Source organism: Nelumbo nucifera, chromosome 8 (genome assembly GCF_055504915.1).
Source record: "Nelumbo nucifera cultivar China Antique chromosome 8, China Antique-T2T, whole genome shotgun sequence".
Lineage (NCBI taxonomy): Eukaryota > Viridiplantae > Streptophyta > Magnoliopsida > Proteales > Nelumbonaceae > Nelumbo > Nelumbo nucifera.
The window spans coordinates 20,351,275-20,371,470 of record NC_142656.1 but is presented as its reverse complement, the minus strand read 5'-3'; the positions used below and the strand labels follow the sequence as shown (position 1 = coordinate 20,371,470).

The 20,196-nt window shown below is 40.5% G+C and overlaps 1 protein-coding gene across 4 annotated transcripts in view; it reads left to right on the top strand.

The window, feature by feature from the left end:
* The window catches only part of FIP1[V] (FIP1[V]-like protein), a 55,272-nt gene that overhangs the window by 10,321 nt on the left and 24,755 nt on the right, over positions 1–20,196 (top strand). For 2 of the 4 annotated variants that reach the window (XR_016079122.1, XM_010277438.3), the window contains exons 3-8: positions 4,855–4,981; positions 5,091–5,159; positions 5,363–5,509; positions 6,305–6,406; positions 6,529–6,881; positions 14,163–15,885. Coding sequence is in view for 2 of the 4 variants with exons in the window: in XM_010277438.3 (XP_010275740.1) it covers positions 4,855–4,981; positions 5,091–5,159; positions 5,363–5,509; positions 6,305–6,406; positions 6,529–6,881; positions 14,163–15,885 (2,521 nt within the window). In the remaining 2 variants the exon portion in view is untranslated. Of the gene's footprint in view, positions 1–4,854; positions 4,982–5,090; positions 5,160–5,362; positions 5,510–6,304; positions 6,407–6,528; positions 6,882–14,162; positions 15,886–16,254; positions 16,386–16,439; positions 16,511–20,196 lie in introns of those variants that run through there. The other 2 variants (XR_016079123.1, XM_088892537.1) reach the window with 2 other exon arrangements.

Below are 20,196 nucleotides of genomic sequence, written 5' to 3'. Positions count from 1 at the left end.
TCTTGTGCCACTCCTTGGGATGCTTGTATTTTCACTATCTATTGATAATAAAATTAAACTTCAATTATCAAAAAAAAAAAAAGAAAAAGAGTTCAGTCGACCTGGAGACTGGTGAATACTGAGGTGGAAGTGAGCAAGCCTTTGGAACTTCTCTTCATAGGTGGTGTGGTATTTGAGAGGAAAGCTTTTAGGGAACTGGAAGAGAAATTTGGGATGCCTATTGAAGGAGACTGATGTGGGTTTTGAAGAAAAAAAATCAAGGATTGAAGATAGTTGCTCCAAGGGTCACTGGGCCTGTAGGGGCTGGGCTGTCCATGAAGGGGGTGGAAGGTCAATAACAGAATAGGTTTTTGAAAAAAAAAAACGGTTCTGGACTGGAATTAGTAGAGGATTAATGAGAATGCTAAGGATGTGAAGGTTTTGAGGGTGGCTCCCCTTGTGGTGAGAAGGTTCAGAAGTAATAAAAAAAAATTGAAATGCTCTGGTTTCAAAAGCATTTGATAGATTGAGAAGGGGCTTATAGGGCCAAACAAGACGGTAAAAAAATCAAAGAAAATAACTAAGAAGCCAATTGGTTCTTGATTAAGTTTTAGAGAAGATAATCAATGGCGATATGGTTTGGGAATGTAAATTGGTTGTTGTTTCTCTAGGTTTGTGGGTCTGAGGGTATCTTTGTGGGGTTTGTTTCCTTGTTTTCTTGATCTGGATGGCAATTAAATTTGTATGCTTTTTTTTGATATTAAAAGGAAAATTTCATTAAGGCTGCGTTTGTTTTAGGTGGAAATTCAGTTTTACACTGATGAAAAAGCTCATGCCGGTTCGGTGATCGATGGAAAATAGAACCGGGTGAATTTAAATTTTTACATTGATGATGTTTGGTTGTCACAGTGTAAAGTGAAAGGCTTCCACTTTGTTCCTGCTCTGAAACTCTCCCTATCTCGGCAATGCATGCCGGAGACTAGCGTGTCATTGCCAGATAATTTTCTCTTCGGAAAATACGAACTCGGGAATGACTCTCTCTCTCTCTCTCTTGATATTCCCCACCCTAGTCTCCTTCACCGCCATCCTCTTTCTCCGTGAGGTCCCACTGTCCTCTGGCTCCACCCAAGATGCAAATACAAACAAGGAGGCTCCGTGAGGAACCTCAATCTCAATGTTCTCGCAACTGCACCTTGCTCCGTCGGCCTTATTATTGATCGTGGTCTCTTTGCTGCCTCCACCACCGCCATGTCACTGCACTTCATGTGCAGGCGACTGAGGAGCATTGCACCTTGCTCCGTGAGATTGAGGAACCTCAATCTCAATGTTCTTGCAACTGCACTTCGTGTGGCTGTCATCTTCTTGGGTGGTGCAGACGACTGAGGAGCATTGCTACATGCTTCCCGGATGGTGGAAGGTCCAACCACAGCTGCCCTACTCATCACACAGTTGATCCTCTCTGACTCTTCTTCAGGTTTTCCTACAGAAGCCCAGGTAACGGTATACTACACATGTTAATTGGAAGATTTACAGTATATTTTCGGAGGCTGGAGCCCTTTATCCATCCTTTGTTTTAGTGCTACATTAACCTCTTAACATTTGTAGCTCAGTTACTAGACGCAGACTACCATTTCATGAGTCATTTCCAAACTATCTCCTACACAAATGCAGCAGTAAGTATCAAACGAGGAAATTTCACAAAACATCTCAGTCATCATTGCTGCGTGATCCCATTTCAAGCAAAGAGAGAACAACAACAGGCCCAAGTACAGGTGGAAGTGGAGGTCTATTGAAGGCGACAATGGGCTCTGCCTCCGCCTTGTCATCTGTCATGGGTCCTTCTCCCTCCCCAACATCATCGTTTGATTGCTTTTAGGGGCCGAAGTTGCCATTATCCCTGGTTTTTACACATGCAGTTCTGAGTCATATAAACTAGGTACTTACCACTAAGCAAAAGGGGATCTATCTAAAGAGCAGAGCAAGCATTACCATATCACCCACCATCCCACCCTAGTCTCCTTCATTGGAAATCATGGCCGACTTCTTTACATCACTTTTGCCGTCGTGCTTTTCATCCTGCTAGTTGCACCCTTGGCCATCCTGTTGTACTCTGCATTTCAGAACTGGAGATTGAAGTCAAGATCCAGCGATCTTGAACATCAGATCAAAGAGCCGTTGTTGGTTCATGGAACCACACCAGTGACACAGCCGCAGAAGCCACAGGCGAAGATGGGGGAAGTGGAGGTGCGGCTGTCGCCCCCTGTGATCGGAGAAGAACACACAATCCTAGAAGCGATCAAGACCTTGGATTTCTGGGTCTTGTGGGTACGGGGTTGGTGGTAATGAACAACATGGGTCAGATAGGTGGGCACTTTCGATAATTTCCTCTTCAAATGATGCCATTCTCCGGTGAAATGGTTGCTCGGAAAAGATAATGATGGAGTAGAAGCTATTTGACCGTTGAAGAGTTTTACAACGAAGAAGATGGAGATTTACATCAATTTTATAGGTGGTAACTTTCCACCGATTCTCGATGTAAAACTCATCCTAAGTGGAGTTTTACGCTAATTTACGTTATAAAGCAACACCTAAAACAAACACAGGGAAATTTGAACCGGGGTGTAAAGTTTACCCTGGTTCTCATTTACACCCAAAACAAACGCAGCCTAAAAGAGAAGAAAAAAAGCACAATCTGAGTAGGTGTTGAGGCAACACCCACCATCAACAGAAACAAAAACATTCATCACCAATTGTCCAAATTACAACTTTGTAATCCCAACACCTCCCAAAGACTATCCCTAAGGTCTTCTTTCTTGACTTGTGCAAAATCAGACATCACATCCTAAATCAAATTTCTCCAGCTTTGTCTCTTGTAGCAGCACCACATCTGGACTGAATTTTCTCACCACCACCTTACTAAAACCCTTCTTCCATCCCCTGACATTCCAAGATAGCAGTCTCATTTCCAGATTCAACCTCCATCGACCCTCCTCTTTTTTACTTCTGACAGCCCTTTCGGTCTTCTTCTACCAGATCTTCTTCCCTCCCTTTTCCTTCCTCCCACTCCTTACCCTCTCTCCAAAAACATTTTTCTTGTTTTTTTTTTTTCTTCTCTCCTGCTTCTTTCAAACTGTTCAATTGCCCTCCTGACCACTCTCTCCTCTCCTAGAAAAAATAAACCAAGAGAAATTTCCACCTCCACCTGTCTCTCCACTAGCTTCTCAATATCCACCCTTTTCTCCTCAATGCCTTCCTCTTTTGAAACCTCCTCCCCTTTAAGGCCCTTGACCGTCTCTCCTACCTCCCTTATCTCCTCTCCCGAGACCTCTTGCACTCTCACTTACCCCCCTTTTTTCCTGGCTTCTTCATTTCCCTGATAGAAAATTCTTCTTTTTCTATCATAGACCCTCTGCTGCTGCTCACTCCTTTTCTTCCATGTTAAGAAAATTTCTCTTTCCTTTATCTTGCCTGCCTACCTCTTCTTCAACTCCGATTCCTTCTCCTCCCTTTCCTTGCTGTCATCTTTCAATGCCTTTGAAGAAATTAAAGGATTTGAGCTCACCTCAATATTCAGACAAGCAACAATCTCCAAAGTTCTTGAACTGGTCAGGACATTCAGTGAGATTCCTTATGCTGCTACAGAATCCTCCTGGTTAGCTCTGCCCCTCTCCCTAGCTGCATTATCTACACTCCTCAAAACTCCTCTTACACCATCAATAACAGCTTCCTGAAGCTGGAAATCAAACAGCAAACAAATCTGGATCTATGAAAGACCTTCCGGTTCATGATTGGACTTGCGAGCTTGATGAAACACTTCCTCTTCCAGCTCTGGTGCTTCTTTCAGCTGCTGGTTGACTGTATATGTCTTCTCCGATTCCTTGGCTTCTCCACCATCGAATGACACGATCTTCCTTCCTCCCTTGAATCTTGCAACAACGCAGACCCATTCATCTGTTGAGTTCACTGATCCTATTTTCTTCTCTCTCTCTCTCTCTCCCTTTTTTCTCTATCCTATTGGCCTCAATTTTTCTTTTCCGAAAATTCCTCTTAACACCTCTAGCCTCTGGTTGTTTGGTCTGAGTGCTATTTTTTCTGGATTTGACTTTCTTGGAGAGTTGAAATGTGGAGTGTTTGGCAAGGGTTTGAGTGGTTTTAGGGTTGGAGGTGGTTGTGAATAGGATTTGTCTTCTCTTTTCTATCGGGTGACTTGTTGTCACCTTTGTAATATTCTTTTTCTTTTAATAAATTTGATTTTACTACCATCAGTTATATACTGTTATTTTAATGAATTTCCTCTTTCCTTTTTGATCCAAGAAAAAGAAAAGAAGAGGTTCCATCTTTATTTTAAGTTTGCTTTCAATGTTATTTAATTTGAGCTATACAACTTAATTGTTTGATTAGTTTGAATGAGTGCAATGCTAGGATTTGCCTCTTTCACTTAGGTGCCAACTGTTTGTTGATTAATCCCCAACTTAAAAGTGGAATAACATTTGTTATGCAAACTTCCTAAATCCACCAATAACATTTCTGAGATTTTAGTTGGAGAGGGTATCAAGTGAACCATGTTTTACTGAAAACTTTGTTAACTGGCATAAGGGATGCCTGTATTTTGAGCTTTTCTGCAGGTCCTTGGATTATGGATCTTGTTTGTAGCTTGAGTTTATTTTCTGAGCCCTTGGATTTTGTATCTTTATTTTCCTATTTGCAATAAACTTTTCAGTTTATGATTCAAGGAGAAAGAACTCTTTTATTTACCTTTGTTTATGGATTGGGAGTTGTAGTTGTAGCGTGATTTGTGTATAATAGTTGCTTTGACCCAAAAATATGTCACCTTTCTGTACACATATTACCCCTTTTACTGTTTCTATTTTCCAGGACAGTATTTGATGTAGACATTGATAATTTTTCGGAAAAGCCATGGAAACATCCTGGTGTTGATGTATCAGACTTCTTCAACTTTGGGTTGGACGAAGAGAGCTGGAAAGATTATTGCAAGCAGCTTGTAAGTGCCAATATTCTGTTGATAAGCTACTGTTGGTTATTAAATAGAGTGTCAACCTTCCTTTATTTAGTTTATTTGATATCCTTTATCAAGGCTTCTGATTATGCAGGAACAAATGCGCCTAGAGGCAACCATGCAAAGTAAAATTCGTGTTTATGAAAGTGGGCGATCAGAGCAGGTATTGGGGAGTCTGGATCTGCTGCACTTGTCATGCACTTCCACTCAGTCCGTGATGGGTGGACATGTTTGGTCTCGTATGCATTGGTATTTACACATGTAATGCATACCTGTCGCAGACTGAATGGAAGCGCATGGCAAGTGCAGTGTAAAAAAGTGCAGCAGATTCCAACATAACCTTCTCCTAATTCTACTTAATTTCAGGACTACGACCCAGATTTGCCCCCAGAGCTTGCAGCTGCAGCAGGTATTCATGATGTTTCAGCTGAAAATGCACATATTGGAAAGACAGATGGTGGGCAAGGTGATTTAATGGGCCAAGGAAGAGTTGCACGACCACGACCACCAATAGTATGTTAAAGCTATTTATTTTCTTACTTTGCTGGTGACCTCTTTCACACAACATAATTTTTTTTTCCTTAATGTTTACTTAGCTCTTTTTTTTAGTTTTCTAACGGTATTTGTATATGCCTGTATATGCATACACACATACATTGGATACCCGTGCCTATGGGTCACGAACACATACTCTCGCACGCACATCACATGTACACATGGATTTTAGGTATATCATAAATACATGCATATATATATATATATGTACACACACACATGGTTGTTTTAACCAATCCATTTAGAGAAGAATATTAGTTGACCATGGGAATCTTCATTGCAGCATCACCTAAGCCGAAAAGGACCTAATCCTCCCAAACTACCTTTTTCGTGAGGCAAAAATTTCAGCACCTGGCCACCTGCCCAACTTAACTTCCCTTTTCTCAGCAGTTTCTGAATTAAAATAATGGATGTAGAAGGTTAATGTCAGCTGAGGAAAGATCCAATAAATGAAGGGGTTTAGGGATAATGTGACCAAGGGAGTGGTTACATGAGAAAGCAGGGGTTTTCCTACCTGGTGGATGGTTGGGGCTTGGAATTAGTTACATTATCCCTCCACATGTCAGAAATGTAATAGCCCAGCTACACAAGTATCAACTTCCTGTCCTATTGTGTCCACAATGTAATAACCCAGTTATATTGTGTCCACAATGTTCATACCATAACACTATCAACTTGCTGTTCTATAGGTTTTATTAATTTTGTTTTGCTTCTATCTCTTGTTTTGTTCATCTCATTTTGTTTGAAAACCAGCCAACTGGGAGAGCAATACAAGTGGAAGGTGGTTATGGTGAACGTCTTCCTTCCGTAGATACCAGGCCACCACGGATCCGTGATTCAGATGCAATAATAGAGGTAGAAAGCCCTGTCCAGACTCAGCTCAATCTCAACTTCTGTATATCTCAATGATCATTATATTTATCTGTGCATATCTTTATAAAACATATGAGTATGGACTTACATATGTCAGTGAACAGATTGTCCTACAGGATTCGGCAGATGATGATTCCGTCACAGATACTGGTACCCTCAAACAGCAAGATAATGACTCCCAAGGGGAGGGCCTTAAAGGACATCGCGAAGCTGAAGAAGATATTGGGCAGACTGAGACTGAATACTATGATGACCGTTTCCCAGAAAGTTATAATGATAGGAAAAGGGAAACAGTGGCCAGAAGAGCATCATATATGGGTTCCGTTCACAATACCATGCATGAAGGAGATGGGATTTTGCCATATCCTGCTGATGCACCTGTTCAATACCATCCTGGTTCCAAGGGGAGGACTCCTGTATACCCTGGTAGTGTCTTTAGCACGCCACATGAAGAAAGGTACTACATAAATATAGGGTCAACATTGTCTTTGTTTATGTTTGATAATGGTCAAATTAGTAATCCTTGTCTAAATCATTTCTTTCTATACCTACTAGAGTCTTGGGATTTGGGGAGTGAAAAATGTAATCCTTGGAGTTTTGCTTAAACTCTGTTCAAAGTTCATTGGTCAGCCACTGAGGTGGCACAAAAAAATTTCTCCTTTTTCACAAAACCCTACTGAGCTAAGGAGCAAAATGTTGAATTTAACCTGCATATTCACTACCAACAATATTCTCTGTTTGAGTTAGATATACTAGTTATCAGTTCCAATTAATTGCTCTCCATCACAACTTTTTTGAGACCAAGTTTCTTTCCAAAAACTTCTCCTTTAGGGGGCATTTGTTTTTTATATTTTGAGGGTGTGGGGGGGGTGTTGGTCAATGGGATTTGGTTCACATTGACCAAGAAACATGCTTTTTTCAGATTTATGTGGGGACCAGGGAAAATTTATTTTCCTGGTTATCACTTACCTGGGTAAGTGATAACCATCTCCCAGGTGGGTAAATAATTTTTCTACCTGGGGGAAGTTGCCAACAATTTGATAGGACAAAAAATACCCCTTTTAATAATAGATTTTTATGGCTAAAACGGTCATTGTCTTATTTACCTGGGAAATAAAAGAACATGGGTAATGTAATTGGCCGGGTAAGTATTTCCCAGGAAACACTTACCTAGGTAACTTACCTAAAAGCGAACAGGGCCTTAAGTGCAAAAGCTAACAGAAGCATTAAATATAATTTCTGTACTATATATGCAGACAGTCCAGAATGGAAACTAAAGAATGATTTAGTGGAAAGCAAGTATATAGTTAGGTATTATCATCCAACCCTTGTTGTCCCAAGCAACCACAGAAGTAATTGGACTCTCAAATTGTGAAGAACCACCAAATGGATAATTCTCAAAAGGATCTTTGTCATGATTGCTGGATGCTGTTATAAAAAATCTGTTCTCTACTATAATTTACTTATTTTATCAAGTAGGAAACACATTAATTAATTAATTAATTATAACATATTTATCAGCTGTAATTAAATATAACTCTACACACAACTTACTACAGTTTCCAGATAATCAGATGATATCACATGCTACTAAGCCCAAAAACTTATTAATGAATCATTCGGGGCAAATCCTAGGGAGAGTAGATTTTGGACCCCAGTGATAGAAAAGTTTGAGAAGAGATTAGCCTCATGGAAGAGGAATTATGTCTCTTTAGGAGGGAGAATTACCCTAATAAGAGCTACCTTGGCTAACTTACCTTCCTATTTTTTGTCTGTTTTTAGGATACCAGTTAGGGAAGCTAGGAAACTGGAGAAGTTGATGAGAGATTTCTTATGGGAGTCGGGACGAGAAAAAAAGGATCACTTGGTTAATTGGGAAATTGTGTGCAGAAGTAAAGAAGAGGGGGGTTTGGGACTTGGGAGGGTAACTAGAAAAAATCAAGCTCTGTTAGGGAAATGGTTGTGGCGATGGCCATTGGAAAGAGAGAGATTGTGGCATGAGGTGGAGGGAAGCATTCATAGGAGGTCAGAGAATGGATGGGATGCTGGTGTATCAAGGCAAGCTAACCTAGCAGCACCTTGGAAGGCCATTCACAACACCCTTCCTCAATTCCTCAATTTTATCAGGTATGAAGTTTGTTCTGGCAACACTGTTCATTTTTGGGAGGATATTTGGGTTGGAGACACACCTTTAAAGGATTTGTTCCCTTCGCTATTTTCTGTTTCTTTGTACAAAAAAGAGGTGGTCTCAAAATTTGTCTCACCTTTGGGAACACCCTTAGATCCTACTTGGGATTTTGGGTTTCGTAGAGGACTTAGGGATGCTGAAATTGAATCTCTTTCTGTCTTGCTTGGTTGTCTTAATCAGGTTTGTTTGGATCCCTCCAAGCCAGATAAGAGGGTATGGACTCCTAGACCTAGTGGAACCTTCACTTGTGCTTCTTTCTTCAAGTCCATCTCTCAACTTTCTACTCACCAACCCTTTCCGTCAAAAGAAATTTGGTGCATGCCAGTTCCCCAAAAAATTATGGCATTTTGTTGGGAAGTATTCCATGGGAAAGTAAACACTCTAGATAACCTACAAAAGAGAAGACTTTTCCTTTGTATTTCTCCTAATTGGTGTATCGTCTGTAGAGCTCACAGTGAGGATTGTTACCACCTATTAATATCTTGTCCCTTTTCTGCAGACCTTTGGGCTTGGCTACTTTCGTTGTTTGGGAGTAGTTGGAGTCTACCAGCAGAAGTTCACATGCTCTTCAACCATTCTACCTTTTATTGGCCTACAACAATAGGGAGAATTATGTGGAGATGTGCTCGTGCTACCTTGATTTGGACTCTTTGGGAAGAAAGAAATATTAGAATTTTTCAAGAAAAGGAAAGGAGCAGTCGGGAATTGAAAGACTGTGTGTTAAATAGGGCAATACCTTGGCTGAAGACCTTGGAAATCTTTTATCAATTCTCCTTTAATGACCTTTGGAGAAATTGGTCAGCAGTAGCGAGGTGTTCATCTCTAAAGGACAAATCAATTACAAGCTGGTCTCCTCCATCTGAAGGCTCACTGAAGTTGAACTTTGATGGAAGTAGCATGGGTAATCCAGGATTATCCGGAATGGGGGGTGCTTTGAGAAATGAGAAGGGAGAGATTTTGTTGCTCTACTTAGGTCCCTTGGGAATTGGGGACTGCATCAGGGCAGAACTTTTAACTGCTGTACAAGGGGTGCGATTTTCAAACCAGCTGGGGGTACAACACCTAACAATCGAGGGGGATTCCAAAGTGGTGGTGGGTTGGTTGAAAAATCCTGAAGAGGCTATGTGGCGTTACAAGAATGAAATGAAGAAATTTAGTTGGTTGACAAGGAATATGTTGGTCACTGTACAGTGGGTGGGGAGATCAGCAAATACTTTGTTAGATGTGTTAGCTAAGCAAGGGGTAAATAGGGAAGAATTGTTTTGGGCTCAGTTGTGATTCGTGCTTTTCTTTCCTAGTTTACTTGTAAGATTCAAGGAGGGGCTGCAGCTCGCGCCTCTCCCTGGGATGTTGTATGAACTCACTCTAAATCTGCTTCTGAATTAATAAATTTATTATCATTCATCAAAAAATCATTCCAATGAAATCAGATTTTTCCAAATGAAAAGTTTTTCTATTCTTTTTATTTTTTCAAATGCCAGAAACTGACACACTTTGAATTCTCTGCAATGAATCCATTTTTCTATTTGGTTATAGGTGAAACTGATACCACTGTCCATTTGTTGTCTGATGTCTAGAATAGTCAACTGCAACTTCGATGATGTAACCCAAGCTTTTACTTCTTCAAAAGGATGCCGGTAATCCATCCATCATCCAACCTTATCCCAACTACATGGAGTCAGTTAATGAGAGTTCAGAAAATCTTTTAGTGCCAGATGCGAACTTGACACAACCCTCCTTTGTCCAGGCTTGGGACTGGTGGTGTACTGGTGTAAGACAAGCTCACACTGTTGGTGTTTATTCAAAAGGACAATGCATAACCTTAATTGGAGCCCTAGTTTTGGGCTGTAATGCATCCTTAACAAACCAGTGGCCCTGGAAGTATATTAAGGAAGTCACATAGTAATGCCGGTCACACTTACCTATTGTTGGTGGAATGAGCTCAAATGGAGAACTTCCAATTCCCCTGAGGTCATATTGTGTGTGGAGTGTGGACTATGGTACATTGTTTTTGAATAGTAAAGTAATTTCTTTTCATGGGGTTGTTGCATTGGAGTCCAGATCTGCTAGTAACAAGCAACTCTAGTAACATATAGGTTTGGGGGTGAATAAATGCATCTTGTTCAATTGTTGTGGACAGATGACACAACCTATGGTGTTTTTTTTTATCAAAAAATTTTGTTTTTTAATTAACAACAGAGAAAAAGTTACAATCAGTTACAATAGTTATAGGTTGCAGAAATGCATTAACCCAATCTGCAACCACATACAATCAGCTACAGTTCTACCCAGTACAAGGTAGATCTATTTGCCCCCTGGTTCAAAGTACTGATACCACTTTGCCGATACGCAGAGGCGTATCGATACTTTGAACCATGCTTCTCAAGTGTTGAGATCAAAAGCACTAGGGACTCACATTCATTTTCCCTCAATCCTTTTCTGAAGCCAAAGTCCCAACCCAAATTTGGAAGCATACCAATCCTAGCAACAGGTTTGTTTTTAAGGTTTGATAAGGAGTAGAGGTCCGGGAGTTTAACCATAAGAGGCAAATCCTCAAACCAAAGGTCTTCCTAGAACAAAACTTTATTGCCACATCCAACACCAAACCGGATAAATTGAAGACAGGTTGGTAGTACCTCAAAGATTGCCTTCTAGGGGGAATTTGGAGCTGCATTGGAAGCTAGTTTTGCATCCCAGCCGTTATCTGATTCACCATGAATGCTTTTAATGACCCTGTGCCACAACCTATCTTCTTCACAAGGGAATCTCCACAGCCATTTCCCTAGAAGGGCCTTATTTTTCTTTAATATGTTACCTATACCTAGGCCACCCTGCTCCTTAGGGTAACAAATTTGCTCCCACTTCACTAAATGATCTTTCTTTTCATCGCCCGGTTCCCACAAAATAATCCCTCATAATCTTCTCCAACTTCCTAGCTATTTTCACCAGGATCTTAAAGGTGGAGAGGAAATAAGTGGGCAGGTTTGCTAGGGTAGATTTTATCAAGGTGAGTCTTCCCCCCAAGGAAATATAATTTCTCTTCCACATTGCCAACTTCTTTGTGAACCTCTCTAACATTGGCTTCCAAAAGCTTTCTGTTTCCCCCCAAGGGCATACAAAGATGCAACAGGAGGTTGTGAAAAAAAAGCAAACCCAAACCATCCCAAATTTACAAATGAGCCCAAAACATGGATTGTCTCTGAATTCCTTAGCTAGACCATCTGGCATGCTACTTGCAGATCTTCTAGTCCATCTTATTTGGATGAGCATATATTTAGATAACTGTTTGAAGTGCCTGAACTCAGTCCTTAGCTGCCAGATTACCCTTTCCTCCTTTCTCAGCCAGCCCATAACTATTTTTGAATCACCTTCAATGATTAGTCTCTCAATCCCCAATTCTTTAGCCTTCTTGCTGCCATTAGTTCTGATCTCATCCCATCACCATGCTGAATAGGATCTGAATACATTGATAGGATGGACCATTAGTTCTGATCTCATCACATCACCATTAGCCTTCTCCACGTAAGGGTAAACCTAAGTAGTTCGGGGACTAATTTCCTTTTTCACAACCCAAAGATTCTGTCATTGCTCTCAAACCATCATCTTCCAAATTGATACCAGCCAACAGATTTTTCAGACCGGTTGATTTTCAAGTTGGATATCCTCTCGAAGAGCTTCACTACTAACTTCAGATTTTATCATATGCAAACTGCAAATGGGAGACCAAGACTCTATCTCTTCCTATTACCCAACCCTTAAACATCTGCAAGGAATTTGCCTTAGAAATCAACTTGCTTAAGACTTCAACTGCCAAAGTAAAGAGAAAGGGAGAAAGTGGATCACCTTGTCTACGACCTTGAAGTCCCTTAGAGAAACCAACTACCGAGCCATTAGCAATAACAGAATAATGACTTGTTTGCAAGCACCCTTTGATCCATTTACACCACAAAGTCCCAAAGCCATACTTCCTCATAATCTCCATCAAGAAATCCTAGTCCACAATATCATAGACTTTTTCCAAATCCAATTTGACTGCTACTCCCTTCTTCTTTAACCATTTTTGGACCTCCACACATTCATTAGCAATTAAGATTTGGTTAATTGTTTGTCTATCTCGAATAAAGGTCTCTTGGAAGCTGGAATATGAGAGAAGGAAGGACCTTTTTGAATCTCAAAGATAAAACCTTGGCCACAATCTTATGGATGCTGGTCACTAGGCTTATAGGTCTAAAGTCCCCTGGCTGAGAAGCCTCTCTCTTCTTTGGGATCAAGGCTAGGAAGGTGGAGTTCATTCCTGGGCTGATTATTCCCCTTCTGTGGATTTGTTTTTGATAGGAAACAGTGACTTTCATTAATTTTGAGAACTATAGAATTACAACTGCCACCTTTCAAAATGGTGACCTCTCATAACATAATCAATTTACAAGCATGCCAAAAATACAGTCTCCCCATTAACCCCTTGCTTTTCTATTACATCAGCCCCCTTCTGTTGAATTCCCTAAAAACTTTGATTAAATTATTTTTAATTATCTCCCGACAATCTTGAACGAAAGCCATTGTGTAACCATCATGCCCAGGAGCCTTATATCTGTCAAGAGAGAAAACTGCTTCCTTGATTTCTTCCTCCTCACCTTTTTTTCTAAGAATTCCACTTGATTCTCTTCCAAGCCCATTCAAGCCCATCTAAAGACCACCTCTCATTGGTCGTTCTATGAATGATTGATCTGAAATGATTTGCAAAGGCCTTAGCGATTTCACCTTGATCTGTGATCTCAATACCCCCCTCCCCCCACCCACCAATAAAGAAGTAATTGAGTTCTTCCTCTTCCTACCATTTGCTAAGGCATGGAAAAATTTAGTGTTTCAATCACCTTTAGCTATGATGTTACTAGTGATAAGGTAGCACCTCAAACAGAAGATACAAGAACATCACAAAAAAGAGAAATATACAAGTTCAAAATGCTTATTCCTCCATCAAAGGTGTAGCCATTGTTATTTTACCACTGATATATTTGTTAATTGTTGGATAAGCTGGCTTCCCAATTTTATTTTACTTGCTTATGACCGTCTTTAGTTATCCAAATCATCGTAATCTTGTCTTTCAATATCATTTTGCAACCTATTGTGTATGTATATTTGCTATGCATTTTTTTTTTCATCTTTATCATCATCATCTAAGCCTTGTCTAACACTAACTAGAAGGGGCTGGCTATATGAATCCTGTTTTGCCAATCTGTTCGGTTCAGTGCCACATCCATTGTGAAAATATGGGTGCTTAAATCATTTTTTAAAATCAGTATCCATAATCATGAGAGTTTGGCAAAAGGTTTAGTGCCTGTTGCCAACTTGATGCAATCCTCCTTTATCCAGGCTTGGGACCAGCAATGTAAGACAAACTCACACTGGTGGGGTTTTTCTCATTCATAAATGATATATATTTTTATCTTGTTCCACCTGTCACTGGTGTCTATTTTTACAGGTTGTATTAATTTAGGGTAAATAACATTCTATGCGAACTTATGCAATATTACCTTTCTCCTTCAATTTCAGGTGGCCACAAGGAACAGCGCGTGACCGATATCCCCATTTAACAACCAAGGATGGAAAAGTAACCCCAAGTCAAAGTGATCAGCTGAACAGATCCCATGATAGTCAAAAGGAGAAGTCAGGGGGAAGCATTGATGGAAAACAGAGTCCAGATTCGTCATCCCCTATCACAATAGAAGCTGTAAGGGAGCCAAGTGTAGAACAAAAAGATAATGCAAATGATGATCTTGTGTTACCTGATAAAAACAATGAAGTGGAAGGGGATGAAATGGCTTCAGATACAATAGTCCCAAGTGATAACCTTGATGACGGAACTGTACTTCATTCTGTTAAGAAACAAAAACTGAGTTCTCTGGTCGAACAGCCTGCAGTCCAAGAACATGGTGAAGGGGATGACCTAAGGGCAGCACGTAGTAGTGACAACAGCAAAGCAAGATCGGGGAGCAGCCGAGAATACCAGAAGCGACATGAAGGTGATGAGGAAGTTGTTCAAGACGGACAGCCTAGACACACAAGGGATATGAAAAGGCATTACAATGAGCATGACATTAGTTTCAGAAGGAGAAATGATCATGGCCAAGATGTGAGATCAGATGTGGATCGAAACCACACAGTTGTAAAAGGGAGGGAAGATTCTTATCGCTCCTATGGTCATAGAGAAAGGGATCTCAATTCACCACATTATTCACATATGAAGTCTGAGGGTTTTGAGAGGGCAAAAGAGAGAGACAGTTCCCTTGGAGCCTTGCAAAGGAGAGATGAAGAAACACATGGGAGAAGGTTGAAGGAGGAAGACACAAGGAAGCGGGAGCGTGTTGAGGAAGTGGTATCTAGGCAAAGGAGTAAGGTCCGGGAAAGTGAGAGAAATGAAAAAGATGAGCATCTTCATTCCAGAAAGCGGGTCGACAATGGTGATTGGAGGGATCGCCATGATAAAGAGGTTGGACCAAGACACCGGGAAAGAGATGATAATTTGATGAGCCATCATGAGAATATGGATAGTTCTCATACCAAGAGAAGGAAGGATGAAGAGTACCAGCGAAGGGAACAAGCTGACAAAGAAGAACTTGTGCATAGCTACAGAACTAGGGAGGATACCAGCCGAAGAAAGCGGGAGAGAGATGATGTTTTGGAGCAGAGGAGGAGGGATGATCAAGCAAGGCTGAGAGATAAACCTGATGACTACCACTCCACTAGGCACAGAGATGATAGCTGGCGTCAAAGGGAAAGGGATGACCGGCAGAGGCTCAAACAATCTCATGAAGATACCATGTCAAAGCGGGAAAGAGAAGAAGGGAGGACAACAGTTAGGAGTGGAAGAGGAGTAGATGACAAGCAATGGGCTGGGAATGTTAGAGCTAAGGATGATTCATCTTCAAAAGGTCTAAGTTCTGACAAAGAGTACCAATTTAAAGATAAAAGGCAGCACAGTGAGCAGCCTAAGAGAAGAGAACGGTTAGAAGAAGAAAGTCTTTCACAACATAGGGGACGTGAGGATTCCTATGCACGTGATAATCAACTCATTGGAGAGGACAGAAATTCAAGGCGTGAAAGGTCAAGTTCTCATAATGATCGCCCTACACGTGGTTCTGATGGCCAATGGATGCACAAGGACAGACATAAAGAGAATGCTAGGAAGAGTAAGGAATCTGCAGGGAGTGATCAAAATACACTAGGACCCGTCAAGCGAAAGCAAGAAGATTATGATTCTCACCGTAGTGAGAAGGTATGGTCCATATTCTCAGAATGTAGTTCATTAAACAAAGAAACTTTTTGAAAAAAACATGTTTTTTTAATTCTTAATAACAATACCAAAGGAGACTTGCTACATTACTAAGGAAAAAAGTGTAGTCGACCAAGAAAAGAAAGAAATGGGGATTTGATGAACATTTTAAATTGATAACAAAGAACTAAAGCAACTGATAGGTTTTCAGGTTTTCTTTTTCTATCTCACATGAAAAGCCTCAATCAATTTGGGTGTTGAGTTCCCTTTTCTATTTTAATTTCTTTTATATTTTGTTGGGAAGGGGGTTCCAACGTGGTTTCTTTGTGTGTGGATGTGTGCATTGATCATTAACAGTAAATTTTATTGAAGGGGAGTATACAGGGAAGCCTTACCCTCCAAAGTTAGAGGTACACAGAAAAACAATTTCCACAGCCACTGGCTGACATCATCAATTAATCTCATAAAAAGTAAAGTTCGTGGAATCCCCCATTTATTGCATCAACCTGGCTATACTATCTGCTAGTCTGTTAACAGCAATGTTTTAAAACGTGGAGGCATGATGTGAGGCATTCCACTACTTGGAGGCGTGAGGCATAGTTCAGAAACCAGAACACAAGAGAGTAAGGTAAGCCTCTTTCATTTATCAAAAAAAAGAGAGTAAGCCTCTTTAAGATGAGGAAGAAGAAGATTAAGAGGAAGGAGGATCTCATCATGTTTTTCCTTTTTTTTTTTTTTATATGAAAGATGCCTTATATTAAGAAGAATGCATAACAGTAGCTGAAATTGGACTGCATTAAAAAGGTGTTGGGGTGGTCTTCGCCCCTTTCCCTTCCCTCCCTTTCTTTCCATTTCTTTTATTTCTTCTCTTTTATTTCTTCTCTTTCTAGGAATGGCAATGGGGCGGGCGGGGCTGGGTTTTGCATGCCCCGGCCTTGACCCCAAACTCAAATACCCTGCCCCATTCCCGCCCAAACCCCATCGGGGCTAGAAATCCCAACCCCATCCCTATCCCCGTTGCCTCGCCCTGGTCATTCCCTACTTGCAATTTTTTTGTATTTTTTTAAACCTACCTAGAACTACTATATTATATTATGTAATGTAATATAGTATCATATATACAAATAATATAATATAATATAAATATTATAATATTATGTATATTAACAATTATGTATAGTCAGGGTAGGTTCGGGGTCAAGGTCGGGGCAGGGTGGACAAATACTATCCCTGCCCCGTCCACGGCCCCTAGAGTTTTCAGTTTTCCCTGAAACCCACCCCAAACCTGGATCAATGGTCAAAAAACCCACCCTGGTTGGGTTGGGGTGTGGTGGAGCCCCACGGGATGGGTCAAATTGCCATCTTTTCTTTTCTTTCTTTCCTTTTTTTATTAGGGTGCATGAGGCATATGCCTTTCACATGCAAAAGGCATTTGAGGTTTTTCTTTTCTTTCTTTCCTTTTTTTTGTGAGGGTGCATGAGGCATATGCCTCTCACATGCAAAAGGCATTTGAGTTTTTTTCCTAATCAAAAAAGACATTTGAGGTATACACCTCATATGCACCTCAAGGCATTTTCTGGGTGCCTCACCTGGAGGTATGCCTCCTATGCCTTCCAAAATATTGTTTAGTAGACTGGGGAATGAAATCAAATAAGTGGTTCATATTGGAAAATAAAACTAATACTTCTCTAATTTGCAATCTTAAATACCAAGGTGCCTTTAATAGAAACCAATGAATCACTACCCAACAATTTTGGGAAAACTTAAAGAAAAAGAGGCCCTCTCCTTGTCTTTCCCCAAATTGGTGTTCCTTGTGTAAGGCCAAGAATGAGGACTGTTTCCATTTGCTGATCTCCTGATCATTTGCTACAGCTTTATGGAATTGGAGCCTTTGTTTATTTGGAGGTAGGTGGTCTTTGCCTTCCGATTTAAGGTTGTTATTTAACCCATCTTTTTTTGTTTGGCACACTAGAAGAGGCAAAGTCATGTGGAAATGTGTCAGGGCAGCCACTTTGTGGACTCTTTGGGAGGAAAGGAATGGAAGAATTTTTTTAGGGAAGGAAAAGAGGGTTAGATGAAGTGAAGGACTGCATTCTTACAAGACCAATCCATTGGCTGAAAACATTATATATGTTTGATGATTTCTCCTTTGATGACTTGTGGAGGAATTGGTTAATAATAGCTAACACTTCAACAAAGAAGAATAGAATCTTGTCAGAATGGGTTCCGCCTTTGGAAGGTGTCATCAAGTTGAATTTTGATGGAAGCAGCCAAGGTAATCCAGGGCCTTTAGGTGTCTTGAGAAATAAGGACAGCAACTAATCTCCTTATTCTCAGGACAAGTGGGAGTAGGAGACTCCACAAGGGCAGAAAGCCTTGCTGCAGTACAAGGAATTCAGATTGCTAACCAGCTTGGGGTGGAGCATCTCCTAGTTGAAGGGGACTCTTAGGTGGTAACGGGATGGCTTCTAAACCCGGATACTACCATTTGAGGCTAGGAAGATCTCATCAAAAAAGTAAAGTGGTTAACCAGCAATCAGGTCTGCTAATTCTATGGCCGATTCTTTAGTCAAACAGGGGGTTTCCAGGGAAGACCTTTTTTGTGCTACTTTGTAAACTACTAGTAATCTGGAATTCGTACTTAACTAGCCCAGAGAGGTTGCAACTCGTGCCTCTACTCGGGGACTTTGTACTATTGTCTATTGCTCATTAATAAACTTATTTCAATCATAAAAAAAATCACTACTCAACAATTTTCTTCAACAAAGAAACCAGTAAATCCTCTTTCCTCCACAAATCTTAATCCATAAAAATTAAGCCAGTGATTGAAAAGGCGCACTTAGGTGCATAGGCAAGGCACATGTCAAGGATTGCACCTCACCTAGGCCCAAACCTAGACACTTTAGAAGGCACACACTCGGTGTGCCTAGGCATGTGCCTAATGTGCTTTGTGCCTCAGCCCAAGCATGTACCTTTGTTAAAGTTTGTTCTTTTTTGTACTTTTTTTAATCATGGTGGTTGGGCTGGGGCCTCTACCCCTAGACCCCCGATGGAGCCCCTTGAGGCAAGCCCAAATAAGTCCATGAGTCCATGCTAGGGTCTTAAATTCTTAACTCCTCCCCGAACCCGACATTGGTGAGAGTCTTGTGCACTGGACTCCCCAAACCTGACATTGCTTGCTTCACTCACTTGCTGGTACTTTGAGAACCCCCTGTTTGCTAATATTGTTCATTTCATTCTTCCTAATACATGACATTTTTTTAAAAGATAAGGAACTAAATCTAAATTATAAAACCAATTTTTTAAGCAAGGATTAAGAACTTAAGACCCTAGCATGGACTTATTTGGGCTTGCCTTAAGGGGCTTCATAAAAAGTGGCTCGTAGAACTAGAGTAATGCAATTAGGAAAGAAATAAAGAGCTTGGAAGTTTCACATGATTAAATTTAATTATGTAGTTTGGATATATTTTCACTTCGGATTTATTTTATGTGCTATGTTTATGCATTTTAATTTGAGTGAATAAGCTTTCTAAAACATTTAATTTAAAATTTAATTATGTAGTTTTTTAATTAATATTATTTTAATATTTTTCATTTTTTGCATTTTTAAATGTTTTTTAAAAATTTGTGATTGCCTTGCGCCTTGGGTCCAGAAAGACCACTTGCACCTGAAAGTCCAAATTCTATATTGCAACTATAGTCTCAGAAAACTCCTATGCCTTGTTGGCTTGGGTTCTCAATAGAATTGGAACCGGAACAGTCTATTCTGATTGTGACTGTTTGGTTGGGTGGAATTGGAATCTGATTCCCTTTCCTGGTGGAATGGCATTTCCCTATTTGAGGAAATGGTCACTCCCTTCCCCTCCCTTGGGAATGAGAATCCATTCCAGTCAATTCTGATTCTGACTGCAAGCCAAATGGGCCCTCAGTTTAATTTGTCCTTGTTCAGGTTCTTCCCATGACTTAGATCTGACCAATTTGTGGGGAGAAAAGTTAGCCAGCATAGTCCATCTACTTAGGATCAAATCACTTATGGTTCCTTGAAACTCCTCTCACCCCAAAATTTCATGGAATTGTTGTTCTGTGAATATGAAGACAATGGGGTGTGAACAAACCAAGAACTGTGAGAGATTACATTCGCTCAACTCGTTCAGAGGTCACAAATTAGGAGACATGCACCAATTGGTTGTTCTTTTTTTGAGCATAAGGAAGCCTTCCAAAGAAGGCTTTCACCTTAGGAGGCACATATCCTATCCACAAAGCAATTTCTGGAGAAGGGGAGGAAAGGGGTAGGTGGGGAAGTTTCATCAAGAG